We start from the raw sequence: 15,245 nt of genomic DNA on the forward strand, positions 1-15,245 counted from the left end.
ATGAATAATGTATGAATACTTACTATGTATTGCTAAATATGATTTCTATTTTTAAAGCTAGGCAATAGGAACTATAATTTTTGTTTATGTTTTTTAAGTAAAATATATTGTTTTTATAATTTTGGTTTTTTTTTATACTATGTTACTATTAATATATAGGTTTATACAACTTTATACAACATAACTATAGTATAACTTTTAAAAAGTACTATAGTAGACTATAAATGGTGGATTATAAGAATACTAACACCTCGAGAAGAACCATATTACCTATTTTATTGTGTAGATATTAGTTAATATATCTCCAAAAAATATCCTTTGATATTAAAGAGAAGTATTACCTATTTTATTGTGTAAATTTTAGTTAATATCCCTTCCAAAAAATGTCCTTTGATTTTTAAAAACAAAAACCACAGCATACTTCTTAGAGACTCTATCATCAAGACCCATATCCCCAGAGAACTAGAAAGCATTCTTAGTTTATCATATTTCTTCAACTTTTTTTTTGATCAAATAACGCTAAAGAGTTGTGCACACACACACTGTAAGAAACACCCACCTAGAGTGTCTAAATGTATTTTTGAGTTACTTGCGCGTGGCTCTCAAAATTCAGAAACAAAAAAATATATGGCATAAAAAAGTATAGTAAAAAAAAGTGTAAAAAAAAACCCGATCCGAACTGCCAGAAACACAAAGCAGACAAAAAATGTAAAAATGTGCCTAGTTGGCAAAATAAATCCGTCAAATCAACGAAAAGCCAGAAAGTCGAAAAGTCAGATCGTCGGACGTCGTCGAGTGTCCAATTTAAATGCTATACATAGATAGATACCCATAGCCCATTAACAATGTATCTGAGTAATAGTATCTTAGTATGGGAGTATCTATGTATCGTTGTATCTGTATCTGTGGCACCTGTTTGCTTGGTTTTTTTTTTTGTGAGTTGCGTAAATTATTAGCGCTCTTTGGTCGACGCCGCTCTTTTTTTTCACTTTTTTGTTTGTAAAAACCTGGCTGTCTGCGCGTGTGTTGCTCTTTCAGTCTCTGCTTTATATAACTAAAAGAAAAAAAAAAACAGAACAAGAAGCATAAAAAACATATTAATGCATTTGTATTTAAAATAAAAAACAATATTGTCTCAAGCGCAAAGGCAAACACGGACGCAGACGAGCCCAGAAATTCAACCAATCCGACGCGAGGGGATTATCTCACGCATTTCAATGCATGACAGATGACGCAGTGCGTCAGCAAAAGTATGTTTTTCCCCCAAATATATATATATTGATCCAAAACAGAATCGCAAATATATATATATGTAGTGTAACCAGTTTAATCTGGCCTTTATAAACTAAAAAGCCTATTAAACTATCATCTCAAGTGTCTTCTTTAATCCCAAAATGCACATTACGTATACGCCCTGTTTGCTTTACAAGTTGTAATGCCATGGCTGTTAAGCTTCTGTGGGCTTAATTTTGGGCTAGAAAAATAGGTTTAGTTTAGATCTAAAAATATAAATTAGAAAGATTATTTGTTTTTTTAAGGAAAGTCACAAAAAAGTGAAAACATTTCAGGTTTAAAAAGACTTTGCACTTAGACTTCTATATAGACTTCTGAACTCAGTTGAAATGAATTAATTTGAAACTAAAATACTTATAGATCCCTGAAGAATTAGTGGTTCCTTTAAAATGCCTTTAAAAAATATTCAATATTATTTTAAATTATTTTTTTTGTTGCATTAATTGAATGAATTACAAACACTACCCCGATTTCAAGAATTATGTTTGAGAAAAATAATTATTAAAAATCAGAAAATAAATCAGAAAAAATCAAAAGCATATTTTTAAATGTTTTTTTTTTGGTTTATAAGACTTGGTTTAATTTTGTTTCAAAGCCAAACAACGAGTTTTCGAGCTATAATTATACTACTTTGAATAAAATAAAGCCCAGCTTCTACCAGACTTCAAAAAAGATATTTTGAAAGATGGATTTATAAAATAAAAGTTCTCATCCATTAAAAGTAAGCCTTTTTTATTAAATTTAATCTTATATTTTTTATAGAGGGACTCGCCCTCCAACAAGATTGAGTTGCCAGGTAGCCTTTCGATTCTGAATATTAATCTTCTTGGCCAAAAAAAAAGCAAAACTGGTTCGAAAAGGTCTCGACTGGTCTTCTCTTCTCGATCAGCAGGCCCAGACACAAATACATAAATGCAAAAAATTAAACAAAGCCCAAAAGTCCAAAAAAAAAAGCAAAAACAAGCACTTCAAATAAATTTGAAACAAACCCGAAACCAAAAAAAAAATCAATGCGAGGCAAGAAACTCGGAATTTATTCAGGTTATTTATATCAAAAGGAACTCGATTTCGTTGCCATCCACATGGCATTGAAGCGAGTCTCTTGCCTATTTATTATTATTTTTCTTCTTTTTTTTGGCAACTTTCATTATCAATGTCAAGCACGATTCTAATTAAACGCTCTTGAAATAAAAGGCAAAATAAAATAAACGAGATAAGGTGGAACTGCTAGCTGCGGGTTCCATTAATGGATATGAGTTCGAAAGACCAAGAACCCCCAAAATATCGGAGGTTTATATGGTATAAGAGTGACGTGTTTCTAAAATATTTCGCGACTTTAGAGAGGGGAGTTTGATATTAAAGATTAGAAAAATATACAATTATAACTTGGCTATTAGTAGTCTTTAAAATTTAAAATTTAAAATTTATTTCAAAATATGATTATTTGAAAATAATATTCGTGAGTCTTGTTTTTGAAATAGATTTCACGTGCCCATCTATATTTTTAGCTACATACCTCTACATGTTTTTGCAAAGAGCCCCCTTATCAGGGGTGGTCGCTATCACTGGGATGGGTTTTGTGATTTATTTTTAATGTGCCGCAAATTATGAAGTAGCTGCCAAGCAGTACTTATCAGCTAATAGCTAGATAGATGGGAGGGATCCGAGAGGGAGGCAGCCAGAAGGTAGGCTTGTCACCGCATCCGATCTGGAAGGCATCGCATGTTTGTTAGCCCGGCCGGGCTGTTGCTAGAGGGAAGCCTTATCACGCCTCCCCATGTGCGTCATCGCCTTGAGATCGCACGGGCCTCGTCCTCCCTCACTTCCTGCTCTCCGTTAGTGTTCCCACCCTATTCCAGGCGGTCATTAGCCCGTTTCCAGGCCTCACTTAGTGTCCTATCCCTGAGCGGTTAACGGTGGCAACTGCACTCGGTGGCCTGCAACCGGTTTCTCGATATCCGAGCCACCGTTCACTATCCATCAGGTAATTAAACAGGTTGCTGCCACAACACAAAATAGCTATTTCTTAAGATCGATTACTGCATTGTGCTCTCGATAAAATGTCAAAGTGGCTTTACATCAAACTGGGGCATAATTATATGCGAAATATAGTGTTTCCTAGAATGCATATTCATGAATTCCAGGGAGTATAAATTAATGGTTTCTTTGTTTACCTTTAAGGAAATGGCTTTATGCCATTCTTTTCCCTATTTTTTTATAGTATTTCAAGATTAGATTCTCCTTTATGATCTTGATATTTTTTTTAAAAGTACCCGGTACTATTTCCATTTTTAAACATCCCCTCATCCCATTCCCAAATTAAAAACTGAGAAGCTTTGAAGCTTTTAAATGTTCTTTTGCCTATTTTAGGGCTTCTAGTCTTTTAAAGCTTCAGAATCCCATTGATAAGTACAATCTTGTGTAACAATTTCTATAAAAAACAAACCATTTAATAATTATCTCTTGACTGAATCTCCCATCAAAGGAAGAACCTTAAAAGTAATAAAAACACCATACCCTTTTCAGGATATATATTCCACAAAATGTTTACAAATGGTATCAAAATTTATTATTCTATTACATCTAGACTAGAATACACCTTCGAATGTATTGCTAAGCCAGGCTCTTTTGGCAACAAAAAAAATATAAAAGGATATGCGATGAAACTGGTAAACCAGCCCAAAGACAAAATACCACTTTGTTTCATTTCTTGGTCTGTACACGGGGCGATTGTCTATATTTACAAAGTTATTTTGTCGAAATAAATAGTTACATAAAGAGATATCTACAAGCATCTGGTGCTAGGGAAGCTTCTTCAGGTGCGTCTGCTTGTGCTTCACTTTGGAGGTGAGTACATCGTAGCCCAGGCTGATGATGTTGTCGTAGAAGATGCGGTAGTGGGTGGGTATCCAGTAAAAGTTGACGAATTGCGCCACCGGCCACACTGTCCACTCGGCGGCGTACAGCTTCCAGGCCTTCTCCTTGATCTCCTCCCACACCTCGTTCTTGTCCTTGCGCTCCAGAAGGCCCAGTGTAACGAAAAAGGCCGATATGTAAATGGGGGAGCAGATGAGTTGGTCGAGCACGATCTTCTTGGCAACGATACGCATGCTGCGCCCTGGAAGCCTCCTGTCGAGCATTTTGTACCAGTAGTGGCAAATAATGCCCACTGTAACGCCACTGATGGCCATGTGGGCGGTGCGCGTGGACTCGAAGCGCTCGATCTCGCCGCAGTAGATCTCAAAGTGCTGTTCGAGGACATCGCCCAGACAGCTGAGGGTCAGCGAGATGCCTACGTTGGTGAAGAGCAGAAACCGAGTGCTGAAGGCATTCGCATGCCACTCGCGCAGCCTCTGCAGAGCCCCTGCCGTGAGTCCACTAACACCTGGCCCCGCTCTCGCTCCACTGGCACCTGTAGCACCTCCACCAGCTCCAGCGCCGCCAGAAGTTCCGCCTCTGACGCTGCCACTCGTCGTGTTCCTGGGCAAACTGATACGCAGGCAACGCTGTCCTCGAACGGCGTTCAAAAGGAGTAGGCTGCGGCTTGGGCAGCGCAGTGATTGCATGCCGTTTGGCTAATTACGGTTGGGGTTGGGTTGGGTTTCTTGCAATAGGGAGCCTCCCCGGGAGACTCGAGAAATCAGTAATACGTTCCGTGTACCTTGTTCCTTGTTCCTGGCTCACCGCTTTTTCTTTACTTGCCCTCCAGCGTTAGCGGTCCAGCCATAATGTATACAACGGTGTCGAAAAGTCGCGAATCGGTTTGGGATGCAGTCGTGGGTGCGGGGGTTGCGATGGGTTAAAACAAAGGTCCTGGGATGAATTTAGAAACTTGTACGCATGTTTTTTCGAATTTTGTTGTTTGACTTTTAAAAGGTAACTCGGACACGCAACAGCAACAACAAATAAAACACTATCGGTAACAACAACAAGCTATCACGTGTAGGTAATCAATCAGCTGTTTTGAAAAGAATATCGGTTGTGTTATCGATAAGGATTGTGGTATTTCAAATGTAAATTAATTACGTTTATTAATGTTGATTAGAATTTAAGATATGCCTTATTTTAAAATAAATAATTGTTTTTAAAAAAGGCTTGTATGAACAACATTTTGTTTACTAAAATGTACAACATACCTAGTTTTCCGGGCATTAATGTTTTTAGGATTTGCTAATTAAAAAATAAATAAAACTACAAATCACTTTCAGATCAAAAACTTCCTTAATTGAAAATAATAATTACATAATTGATAGATCTTATACATTTATTTATATCTCTATGCGATACGATAGTTGCATCCAATAGTTTCTATCGATGAAGAAGAACACTCGGCGACAACTCTAGAAAGCATTCAACTGCGTTTTGTTTTCTTTTCTGCAAGCGTCGCATTAACACCAATTTCTAAACACAGGTACGCGATTTCGGATCTATCTTTCACCAGAACTGCGTCAAACCTGGCAGAAGACCTCTCACCAGCGCCCAAGGATTCTAAATCTGGCTGAAACAGCTGGGTAAGGTAAATACGTTGTTGCCATTGTTGTGTTGTTGTGCAAGTTATGGAGGAGGAGTCCAAATCCAAAACAAAAGCAAAAAATGAAGATAAGCCCAGCAACATTTCAAGGTGATCGGAGAAGTATCGGCTGCGGATTGAGCATTATGGTGATTTTCCAGAGCCCAGCCGTGCCAAACAAAGGAACCCCGCACACACACAGCGAGTGGGTAGCGCGAGTGCGAGCGAGAGAGCCAGCTGGCTAGAGCGAGAGGGGCAACAGCAGAATGGGACGCATTTTTCTGGAGCACCTTGGTGGCCTGAAGCTCTTCAATTGCGCCCAATGCCACACTAACCTGACCAACCGAACCCAGCTGATCAGTACGCGATTCACAGGCGCCACCGGTAAGTTCCATTGCTTCGTGGCGGATGCCTCCAGTTATGCAATTCCCCCTCTTTGTCACCCCCCAGGACGTGCCTATCTGTTCAAGCGTGTGGTGAACCTGACCTTCAGCAACATCCAAGAACGAGTGATGCTCACCGGCCGTCACATGGTCCGCGACGTTATGTGCAAAAACTGTGGTGCCAAGCTGGGCTGGATGTACGAGTTCGCCACCGAGGAGTCGCAGAAGTGCGTAGTAATCTATTTGGACTATGATAATAGTGGTGATCCCTAAAAATAGTGTAGAGACTTGGATTGAAAGCCATGAATGTCTATTTTAAAGATATAGGTCACTGTTGTTGCCCCAATTTTGAGGTCTTCATGGAACGGAAGTTACAAATTTCCTAATTTGTGGAATTGAATGTTGTTCCGCTGGCCTGAGACTTCTGTAGCCGAAGTTTTCTTTCCTTTCTTGTCTCTTTCTTTGTCACTATGAATCATAGATAACAAACGTTGCAATTACAAGATATACTTTACGTAAATCCCTAATTTCCTAATTTAAACTATTATCTTTTGTTTCAGATACAAAGAGGGCCGAGTTATCTTGGAGTACGCCCTCATTACCGAGGCTGAGGGCTTTCCCTCCGAAGCCCCCAGCACAAGTCATTGAACGAAACATGGACGAAGCGGACAACCCGAGATCCAGAGAAGAACCACGCATTGGCAAACCGTGTGTAGCCCTAAGTATTGAGTAGCAAGCCACTGTGGATGGCTGCTATGCATTAACCTAGTTTAGAGATCGCCGTGCTCGTTACCGATCTGGTGTTCGTTACCGGCCCCTGACCCGGACCCGTATCCGTATCCGAGTTCGGATTCGACGGTCTTGTCTTAACGTTAACGTTACTTAACGTAGTTGTAGGCATACCTAGCACATAAGCAGCTGCGGCGCACGATTCTAACATAAACTCTCATGAGGCTGAACTGCTAGAAACGATGAGGATAAGGTCCTGTTCCAGTTGCCCATCACAACTGATCACAATTGTGTCTTTTTCAAACAAGATCTCTAGACCGTAATCAATCACCAATCAATCAGCAATAAAGTACCACAATAATCGAATAGTAATTCCGGGTCGAACCGCTACCATCGTCTCGTCCTTTACTCAGCTATTTTGACAAATCAAATGCAACAGAAATGCATTATCGCCAGGATCTAAACTAGTTGTAACATATGTAAAGTACTACAGCTTCCCAGTCTTTTGGGCCATGGCCAGGGCGTTTTCGTTGGCGATAACCTGGAACTCCTGGAAGCGCTGCGACACACGTTGATTCATCTTCAGGTACTTCTCCATGCAGTTGAGCGAGCACTTTTCCTGCAAGAGAGATTCCCATTTGGCGTTGGTATGCTCCTAAACCGCATGGCGCCAACCACTTACCTCGGAATCTTTGACATCTCGGGATGTGAAGTCGCGTACGCAGTCTGTGAAGCACATCTCGGACAGCTTGTTGTATGACATCAAAAAATCTGAAAACTGCACGAGGCCCAGGCGGTTAACAGTCAGATTTGTGGACAGAACATCTTAGAACCACGACATTGCATCACTTGGCCACCACTTGGGAGCAGTTTTCTGGCGATGAAAGCCGGTCTACTTACCGTTTTCATCTGGTCCTTGTCCAGCTGTTCCAGCGCAATAGTTTCCGGGGTTTTCGCCATTGTGTACTACTATCTTTGATTCAAGTTTCCAATTTCCAAAGTCGAAACTAATGTGCCAGGGCAGACCTATATTAAATAATAGCAGGTCAGACAGCTGTGCGATAGTGTCTGTTAGGTATGACACTTTCCAGGCGATGACGAGATATAAAATTGTAAATTTATAATATATACATACTTTCTTGCTATATAAATGTCTTGATCAATTTGAAAAATGAAAATTAATCGTTCTTAAGTATCGAAATTATTTTTAAGGCCTACTCTCTGGTTATATTATGACCATGCCAAATTTCATAAATGCTGAAGAGAAAGAGAATAATAATTTTCTCCCGATTATTATAAATTATTTAGAATATCTTGCTTCCTTACATCTAAAAATGTTTATGAATTTAAATTTTAAAATTAAAAACTAACATTGTTAATTTTAAATGTTAACTATCGTTAAACAACACTGTTTTATTTGCCGATATATATTGGTTACTTACAGCACTGGTTACACTTTGCAACCCTTTAGGCAGCCATCTTTGATATCGATAAATTTTCACAAGTAAAATTTTCCTGGCGTGGGTGTGCCTGCATTATTCGCTAAGATTTCGAGATAAACTAGGAATCAAGCAGTTGGAAAAAAACTGAAAAAGCCATCCAGTATCCCAGACCTGTGAGACGAAGGACTGCACCAGCCGCACACCAGGATAGCCAAAAAGGAAAGCGCACCAGGAGGATATACATAACTCAGTACAAGATGCCACGCTACAGGGAGTGGGATTTGGCCTGCAAGGTCTACGTAGGCAACCTGGGCTCCTCGGCCTCCAAATACGAGATTGAGAACGCATTCAGCAAGTACGGCCCCTTGCGCAACGTCTGGGTGGCCCGCAACCCGCCGGGATTCGCCTTTGTTGAGTTCGAGGACCGACGCGACGCTGAAGACGCAACTCGCGGCCTGGACGGTACCCGCTGCTGTGGCACTCGCATCCGCGTCGAGATGTCTTCGGGCAGGTCTCGGGAGGGCCGCGGCGGTGGCGGTGGAGGCGGCGGCGGTGGTGGCGGCGGACCGCGCCGTGGTGGACGCAGCGGTAGCGGAGGCGGCGGTGCCCGCGCTGGCGACGGCGGCGGACGCTATAGGTAAGTGGAAAAACTGTCCCCTGTTCCCTGTGCGCCCCCTCCCAAGCGGGGGGCTCTTATGGTTATGAAACATAATTGCGCGCCATATACGACGCCTATGCGCTGCATGCAGATGTGCATATGTGCAGAAAATATTTGATCTGTCGCCAGTCGTGTATAGTCGTGTATGTATGCATGTGAAAAATCGATTCGCGTATACACACACGACAGTGACAGTGACAGGGGTTGAGGGATACGCGGATACGCGGGATGAATTGCGAAAGGCCAGGGGGGGGAGGAAGGGGGCCATCCAATTCAATATACAATAAGTATATATAGAGTATATATAGTTGTCCGATGCGCAGGTGCTAGGCTTGAATTCGATTTTGATACGTATCGATCGATTTAAATCACTTTTGCTTTCTCATGCCCATTCCGCACGGAACCCTAGAGTTCAAAGTTGAATTTAATTTAAAAGAAATAAGAAATTAATGAATGGCTATAATAGATGGCTAGATAGATAGATTGATAGATAAATAGATGCCAGAGAATAATAGTTTTGTTGTGTTTTTAGTTGCAAAAATCTTGCAAAACGAATTTTCGAACGCTTGGAGCCAACTTTTAATGTGGTCTCACAATCATTTTGCAGGACAAAGTCTTCTTCTTCTACTACTACTACAAGCACAACAACAACAACATCTCCAAATCTAATTAAAAGAACAACAACAACTACAACAGTTAAAAGAACAACTCCAACAGCTACTACTACTAGAACTTCTACTACTCCTCTTCCTTCAACAAGAGCTACTACTACTACTACTACTACAAGAACAAGAATTTCTCCTCCTATTACACACATTTCACCACCAACTCCAACACCACAACCACAACCACAACCAATATCAATATCACAACCAACACCACAAAAACAAAACCGAATTCAACAAGATATAGTAGTAGCCACTGCCACTGCAGCAATTCACTGCAGAGGACGAGACTTGTTGTGCGGCATTCGTATGATAATTGCCACCATTGCCATTGCCGAATTGAAATTCAACAAATTCGATATATTCCGTTGACGATTTCCAACTGACCGCAACTTTAACTGCCACTGCAACTGCTACTGCCACTGCTACCGCTACTGCAAACTGCAAACTGCAAACTGCAACCGCAACACTCTACACCCCCTTCAGTAATTCAGCATGAATCTCAGGCCGAAATTCAGTCAGCATCATCTCCAGCAACGTCTCTCCAGCTGCAGCTCCACAAAAGATTCAAAAAAAAACCAGCCACAGCACCACCCACTCAGCATACACTCTACACATACACTCATTAAAGCATTTTTTTTTCATTCACGGTCTTCTGATGGCGTCTTTTAGTTGAGCTTGGCCATCGCATCGTGCCAGTGCCCATTGTCTTTGTCTTCCCACAAGCCACACCAACACTCTTCTTCCATTAACAACACCACCACCCATCACCACGAACAACAGAGCGACCACGGCATCGCATCAGCGGCAAATAGCAACAGTAACTCCATAGCGGCCAGCCAACCCATCATAGTTGTACATTTCTATGTATATATCTTCAGTCAGCCAATCTTGCAACTTTCAACGACTCCAGGCCAGGTTCCACTTCAGTTTGGTCTTCTTCCGTCCACCACCACCACCACCACCAACTTACCAACTTGTTCCGTGTCCCCAACAAAACAGCCCAACCACCCAACAGTACCACCACAACCACATCCAACAACCAACCAACCAACCAACCACCTCATCATCTGTCATCGCTAGTTCAGCAACAGCATCAGCGACAGCAACAACTTCAACAACAGGCTAAGGCTACTGCTACTTCTACTGCTACTTCAACAACAAACAGCAGAACCAGAACCAGAACCAGAAAGAAACATCGTAGAATCCCCCTGATTTCTTGCCAAGTACCCTTCCCCAAATGCTATCAAGATCGAGGCTGCTTCACGCTAATCCCTTCAAGTTCAAGCGCAGCAAGTATGAATCCTTTGCCGCCTCATTCTTCTCCTTGTTTTGGCCAAATGGGCAAGACAAGGCCAACAAAGGCGGACCGAGTCTCTAACCACAACTCTTGTTTCTTAATTTTAATATTTATGGTTTCTGCTAATGTGTTTTTATTATTTTTTTTAACATCTACCGAGATAATGTTGTTCAAGCTAACTGTCTGACCTTTATATACTCTATATATGTTGTATATATATGTGCGTGTGTGTGCTTTGACTCGATCTGTTCAGCAAACAGGCAAACATACCAGGAGCCAGGGCCACCCACTCTTCAGTCTTCAGTCCTACAACAACCTTCAGTTCATCCCCAGCTCTAAGCTTCTCCATCAAGGGTGCTCCATCTCTTCACATCGCGTCTGCTAATTGATGCTTCTGCTAAAAACACCCCACCACAACAGCTTCTTCATCCTGCAACTACACAACTAGCCAACTAGCAGCTGCTGCAAGAATTTGGGGAACTAAGAGTAGAACTAAATCACCAACAAACCAACCAATCAACCAACACACACCAACCAACCACAGCCACAGCCACAGAAACCACCACAGTCTAGTCCACAGTCAGCTCAGCTCAGTTCAGATCAGATCAGAATTGTATCTCGTTCCAAAACTCAACAAGAACCTACTATTACTACTACTACTGTTACTACTATTACAACTACTACTACTACAACTGCTACTAGTACTACCAACAGTCTTCTCAGTCTGCTCTGCTCATCAACCAAAAACCAACTAAGCAACCAACCAACCAACCAACCAACCAGTCAACCAACCAATATATCAGCCTACCAATCAACCAACCACCACCAACCAACCAACCACCACCAACTACTTTATGTAAAATGTCACACCAACGCTTTCGTAAAAATGGGGCCAAAAAAAATTATCAAAAAAAGCATAAGCAAGCTATCAGCTAAAAATCTTCACCACCTTCAAGCACCTTCAGCCACCTATATAGCTCTCTGCTCTAAGCTCCGCTCCGCTCAGATCAGCTCAGCTCAGACCTCAGCTCTAAATCAGCTCTGATCCGTATCCGATCCAACAGATCCGTCAGATTTATCCATCAATCCAACTAATGTCAAGTTCAAGTCCAATTGGGTCTTGTTCGAATCGAAATCGATATCGAGATCTATATCGAGAATCTAGATCTCCACAACTTTGCGTATCTTAAGGAATTGTTACTACTACTACCACTACTACTACTACTTTACATCGCGCCTAGCTAAGCTAAGTCTTAAAAAATCTATTTAATGTGTATTTTTTCTCTTCTCTCTCTCTCTTTCTCTTTCTTTCTTTCTCTCTCTCCTTTCTCTTTTGATTTCATCTCCTTGTGCTGTCTGTGTGTGTGACCTGCGATTTTATTTCCTCCATCGCCTCCACCACAACCACAACCACCACCACCACCCACCCATCTCATTCTAGGTCCCGATCACCACGACGCTCCAGGACACGCAGCCGAAGCTTCTCAAGGGATCGTCGCAGCCGTTCCGACTCGAGGGATCGCCACTAGATAGACGATTGTGGAGGTGGGATGATGATAAGCAGGAGGAGCTGGAGCAGGATAGGATTGCAGCCCGATCCGGACTACTACTACTAAACACACACAAACAGACACACCTATCTATATAGATTATATATATATGTATATATAGAACTATATATATATACAGAAAACCCCCACACACACACACACCCAACACCCATCACTGACCCCCTACTGACCCAGCATTGTGGCCAATCGCAGTGATTCTGATACCTTGATTTGAGATCCAAGCATAATATCAATCCCAAACCAGAACACTCTCAAAAACCACCAACCAACTCCAGCCAACAAGCAGCCATCTCCGATCTGGATCTGGATAGCAAGTATATAGCCACATTACTGTGACAGTACGGTACATATTGGTGTTTAGGCTTTAAGACTTTGGTAGATTTTAATTCACAAAACAAAAAAGCTAAATGAGAGATACATCATCCGGACAAGAGATAATCCACAGCAGCATGTTTAAGAAATGACCGAAGGTAACTTCTATTAAAATATCCACGGACGTGTATTCCTTTTTCGGTTCGTTTTTTTTTTATATATACATACATATATATGAATTGTGTTTTTGGTTCCTCCACGATTGTCGATTGCTGGATCGGCAATACTGGATTGACAGAAAACGTAAGATTTCTATATTAAATTAACGGAAGTGCAAGTAATTAAGTCGTGAAATGAGAATCAATAAATTGAACATAATTTAAATTGAACAAAAAAAAATATTAAATGGCTTTAAATTCTTTCGTGTTGGTAGATGGTAATGGAACTCTATTTTAAAAGGACTTGAAGAGGAATCTCTGTAAAGATGGGATCTTGGAAATGACTATAATGGTTATATTATAGTTTTTTTAATAATATATTGGAAAACACATCTGGAGAGACATTACCTCTAGAAAACCTGATTATAAGTCAGAATTTTTCTAGTTATCTTTGATTCATCTATAGATCTTTCTAAAGGTAGGTATTTGGATGTTAAAACTAGACAGATCTTTTAGTTCTGGACTGTATATCAATCGGTATTCCTTTTAAAGACATCCACTTATATACAATACCAGTTTCTAAACAGGGTTTTAAATTTTAAACAAAGAAATATGTCAAATATGTAATATATATGGAAGACCCCAGATCATAGCAGTGTATATGATCTAAACTAGATCACTAAACTTCAGGAAAACTCACATGGGAGATGCTGTAAAATTAGTCTTAAACTAATTTTGGTTTCTACTTTTATCCATGATCTTAGTCTTTGCTAATATCTATATAAATGAGTCTATAATTATATCTATTATAAGAAATTTTAGATACTATCTAAACAAGAAACTTAACAAAATGTTTTATAAAGGGTGAAGTACATACCCATAACAATAATACTTCCAACGTCTATATATTTTTAACCTATTAATTCAATATCTTTGAGTATGGGTATATAATAGATAATACTCCTATATTTATACCCGATACTATTGAAACAGATAGAAAATTCACGAAACAGATAGAAAGAACTATATATATATAAATTATTTAAGGATTATATCTTTTCAAAACATTTTAGATAGCCCTATAGAAGCTTTTAAAAAAAGATATCCATATTTTGGGTTGTACTTCATGATCGTGAGGTTGTACTCCTTTCAATAGTCATATAACTGATATTACTTGAAAGGTAATACTCCTAATTATTTAATATTTATAACCATTACTAGTGGTATAAAATAAATCAGTTCATAATTATGTCTATTATGAGACATTTAATATAGAACTGCAGATACTACGGTCTTATAAACTAATTATATAAAGGATAGATTTAAAGAATAACGCTTCTGAAACTTCAAGATCTTTGAGTATATATGATGTACTATATAGTACCACTAACCATACAGCATATAGACAACCCATTTCATACAACGAAAATGGACGCGAAAATTTCTTGCTACAGGCCCCAGCAGGCCCCAGAGCGGATTTCTTACGCTCTCTTACGCTCATCGTTCGTTCATCTTACGCTCATTCTCGCATTAAATGTTTTCTGTTTCTCAGTCTCTAAACGGAGCGCGATGAAGAAGGTTGGCCTGCGCTTCGGTTGATCTTTGTATGTATGCGTGTCACACATTCACATACATGGGTGTATGTGTGCGTGCGATTTCGTTTCGAAGCCAGCGCACAAAATTTTGATTTTTCTTACTTTTAAGGCTTGCTACCCTAACAAAATTCGGGTATTCGTTATTTGATGAAATGACGAAAGAAATTATATTATTTTGTATATTATATTTTTTTATTATTTCAGCATACATTTTTAATTTATTTAGGAATAAGATTAAGTGTTAGTAGTAAAATGTTTTCTGTATATATATTTTTACGAATCATTAAAAATCAATATACTGAGAAAGTGTCAGAGTATATTTCGGTCGGAGTCACTTAAAGCGCCGTTTGCTTTTAAGTTTTTGTTGTTCTGCAAGAGGCTTGTGCATGCCTACTCTAACGATGGAATGATTTTTAGGGGAGGGTGAAGACGGGTGAAGAATTAAATTACTTTTTAAAGTTATTATATATAAGGAAATATATATAAGGAAATTATTAAATTAACGACAATAATTTAATTAAATCTCACAATAACCCAAAATATAATAACAAGTGCCTGAAAAATTGTAAACAAAAAAGGTAAACAAGTCCATCAGCTGTTTTCGTGTCTTCACCCTCCCCTAAAAATCA

At 39.8% G+C, this 15,245-nt stretch overlaps 4 protein-coding genes across 6 annotated transcripts; 2 read left to right on the plus strand and 2 right to left on the minus strand.

The window, feature by feature from the left end:
- Window positions 1-3,839: 3,839 nt before the first annotated feature.
- Window positions 3,840-5,222, minus strand: LOC108120125 (mpv17-like protein 2). The gene has a single exon (XM_017233642.3). It carries the CDS (start codon window positions 4,857-4,859, stop codon window positions 4,095-4,097), a length of 765 nt encoding a protein of 254 aa, XP_017089131.2. The 5' UTR covers window positions 4,860-5,222; the 3' UTR covers window positions 3,840-4,094.
- A 384-nt stretch (window positions 5,223-5,606) lies between these two features.
- Ype (yippee zinc finger protein) lies at window positions 5,607-7,287 on the plus strand. Of its 2 annotated transcripts, none has more exons than XM_017233634.3 (4): window positions 5,607-5,809; window positions 5,965-6,187; window positions 6,254-6,413; window positions 6,747-7,287. In XM_017233634.3, exons 2-4 carry the CDS (start codon window positions 6,070-6,072, stop codon window positions 6,832-6,834), a joined length of 366 nt encoding a protein of 121 aa, XP_017089123.2. In that variant the 5' UTR covers window positions 5,607-5,809; window positions 5,965-6,069; the 3' UTR covers window positions 6,835-7,287. The 2 variants fall into 2 exon arrangements, with proteins under 2 accessions (XP_017089123.2, XP_017089124.2); XM_017233635.3 differs by having other exon boundaries at window positions 5,607-5,804.
- On the minus strand, window positions 7,288-8,048 carry Tim9a (translocase of inner membrane 9). Its single transcript, XM_017233636.3, has 3 exons — window positions 7,816-8,048; window positions 7,598-7,693; window positions 7,288-7,534 (listed from the first exon to the last, which is right to left on the minus strand). The coding sequence occupies exons 1-3, from the start codon at window positions 7,873-7,875 to the stop codon at window positions 7,403-7,405; spliced, it is 288 nt and encodes a 95-aa protein (XP_017089125.1). The 5' UTR covers window positions 7,876-8,048; the 3' UTR covers window positions 7,288-7,402.
- A 332-nt stretch (window positions 8,049-8,380) lies between these two features.
- Window positions 8,381-13,269, plus strand: Rbp1-like. Of its 2 annotated transcripts, none has more exons than XM_017233662.3 (2): window positions 8,381-8,994; window positions 9,623-12,415. In XM_017233662.3, exons 1-2 carry the CDS (start codon window positions 8,615-8,617, stop codon window positions 10,050-10,052), a joined length of 810 nt encoding a protein of 269 aa, XP_017089151.2. In that variant the 5' UTR covers window positions 8,381-8,614; the 3' UTR covers window positions 10,053-12,415. The 2 variants fall into 2 exon arrangements, with proteins under 2 accessions (XP_017089151.2, XP_017089152.1); XM_017233663.3 differs by lacking the exon at window positions 9,623-12,415 and adding an exon at window positions 12,422-13,269 and having other exon boundaries at window positions 8,391-8,994.
- The last annotated feature ends 1,976 nt before the right edge of the window (window positions 13,270-15,245 follow it).

This window comes from Drosophila bipectinata, chromosome XL (assembly GCF_030179905.1).
Source record: "Drosophila bipectinata strain 14024-0381.07 chromosome XL, DbipHiC1v2, whole genome shotgun sequence".
NCBI lineage: Eukaryota > Metazoa > Arthropoda > Insecta > Diptera > Drosophilidae > Drosophila > Drosophila bipectinata.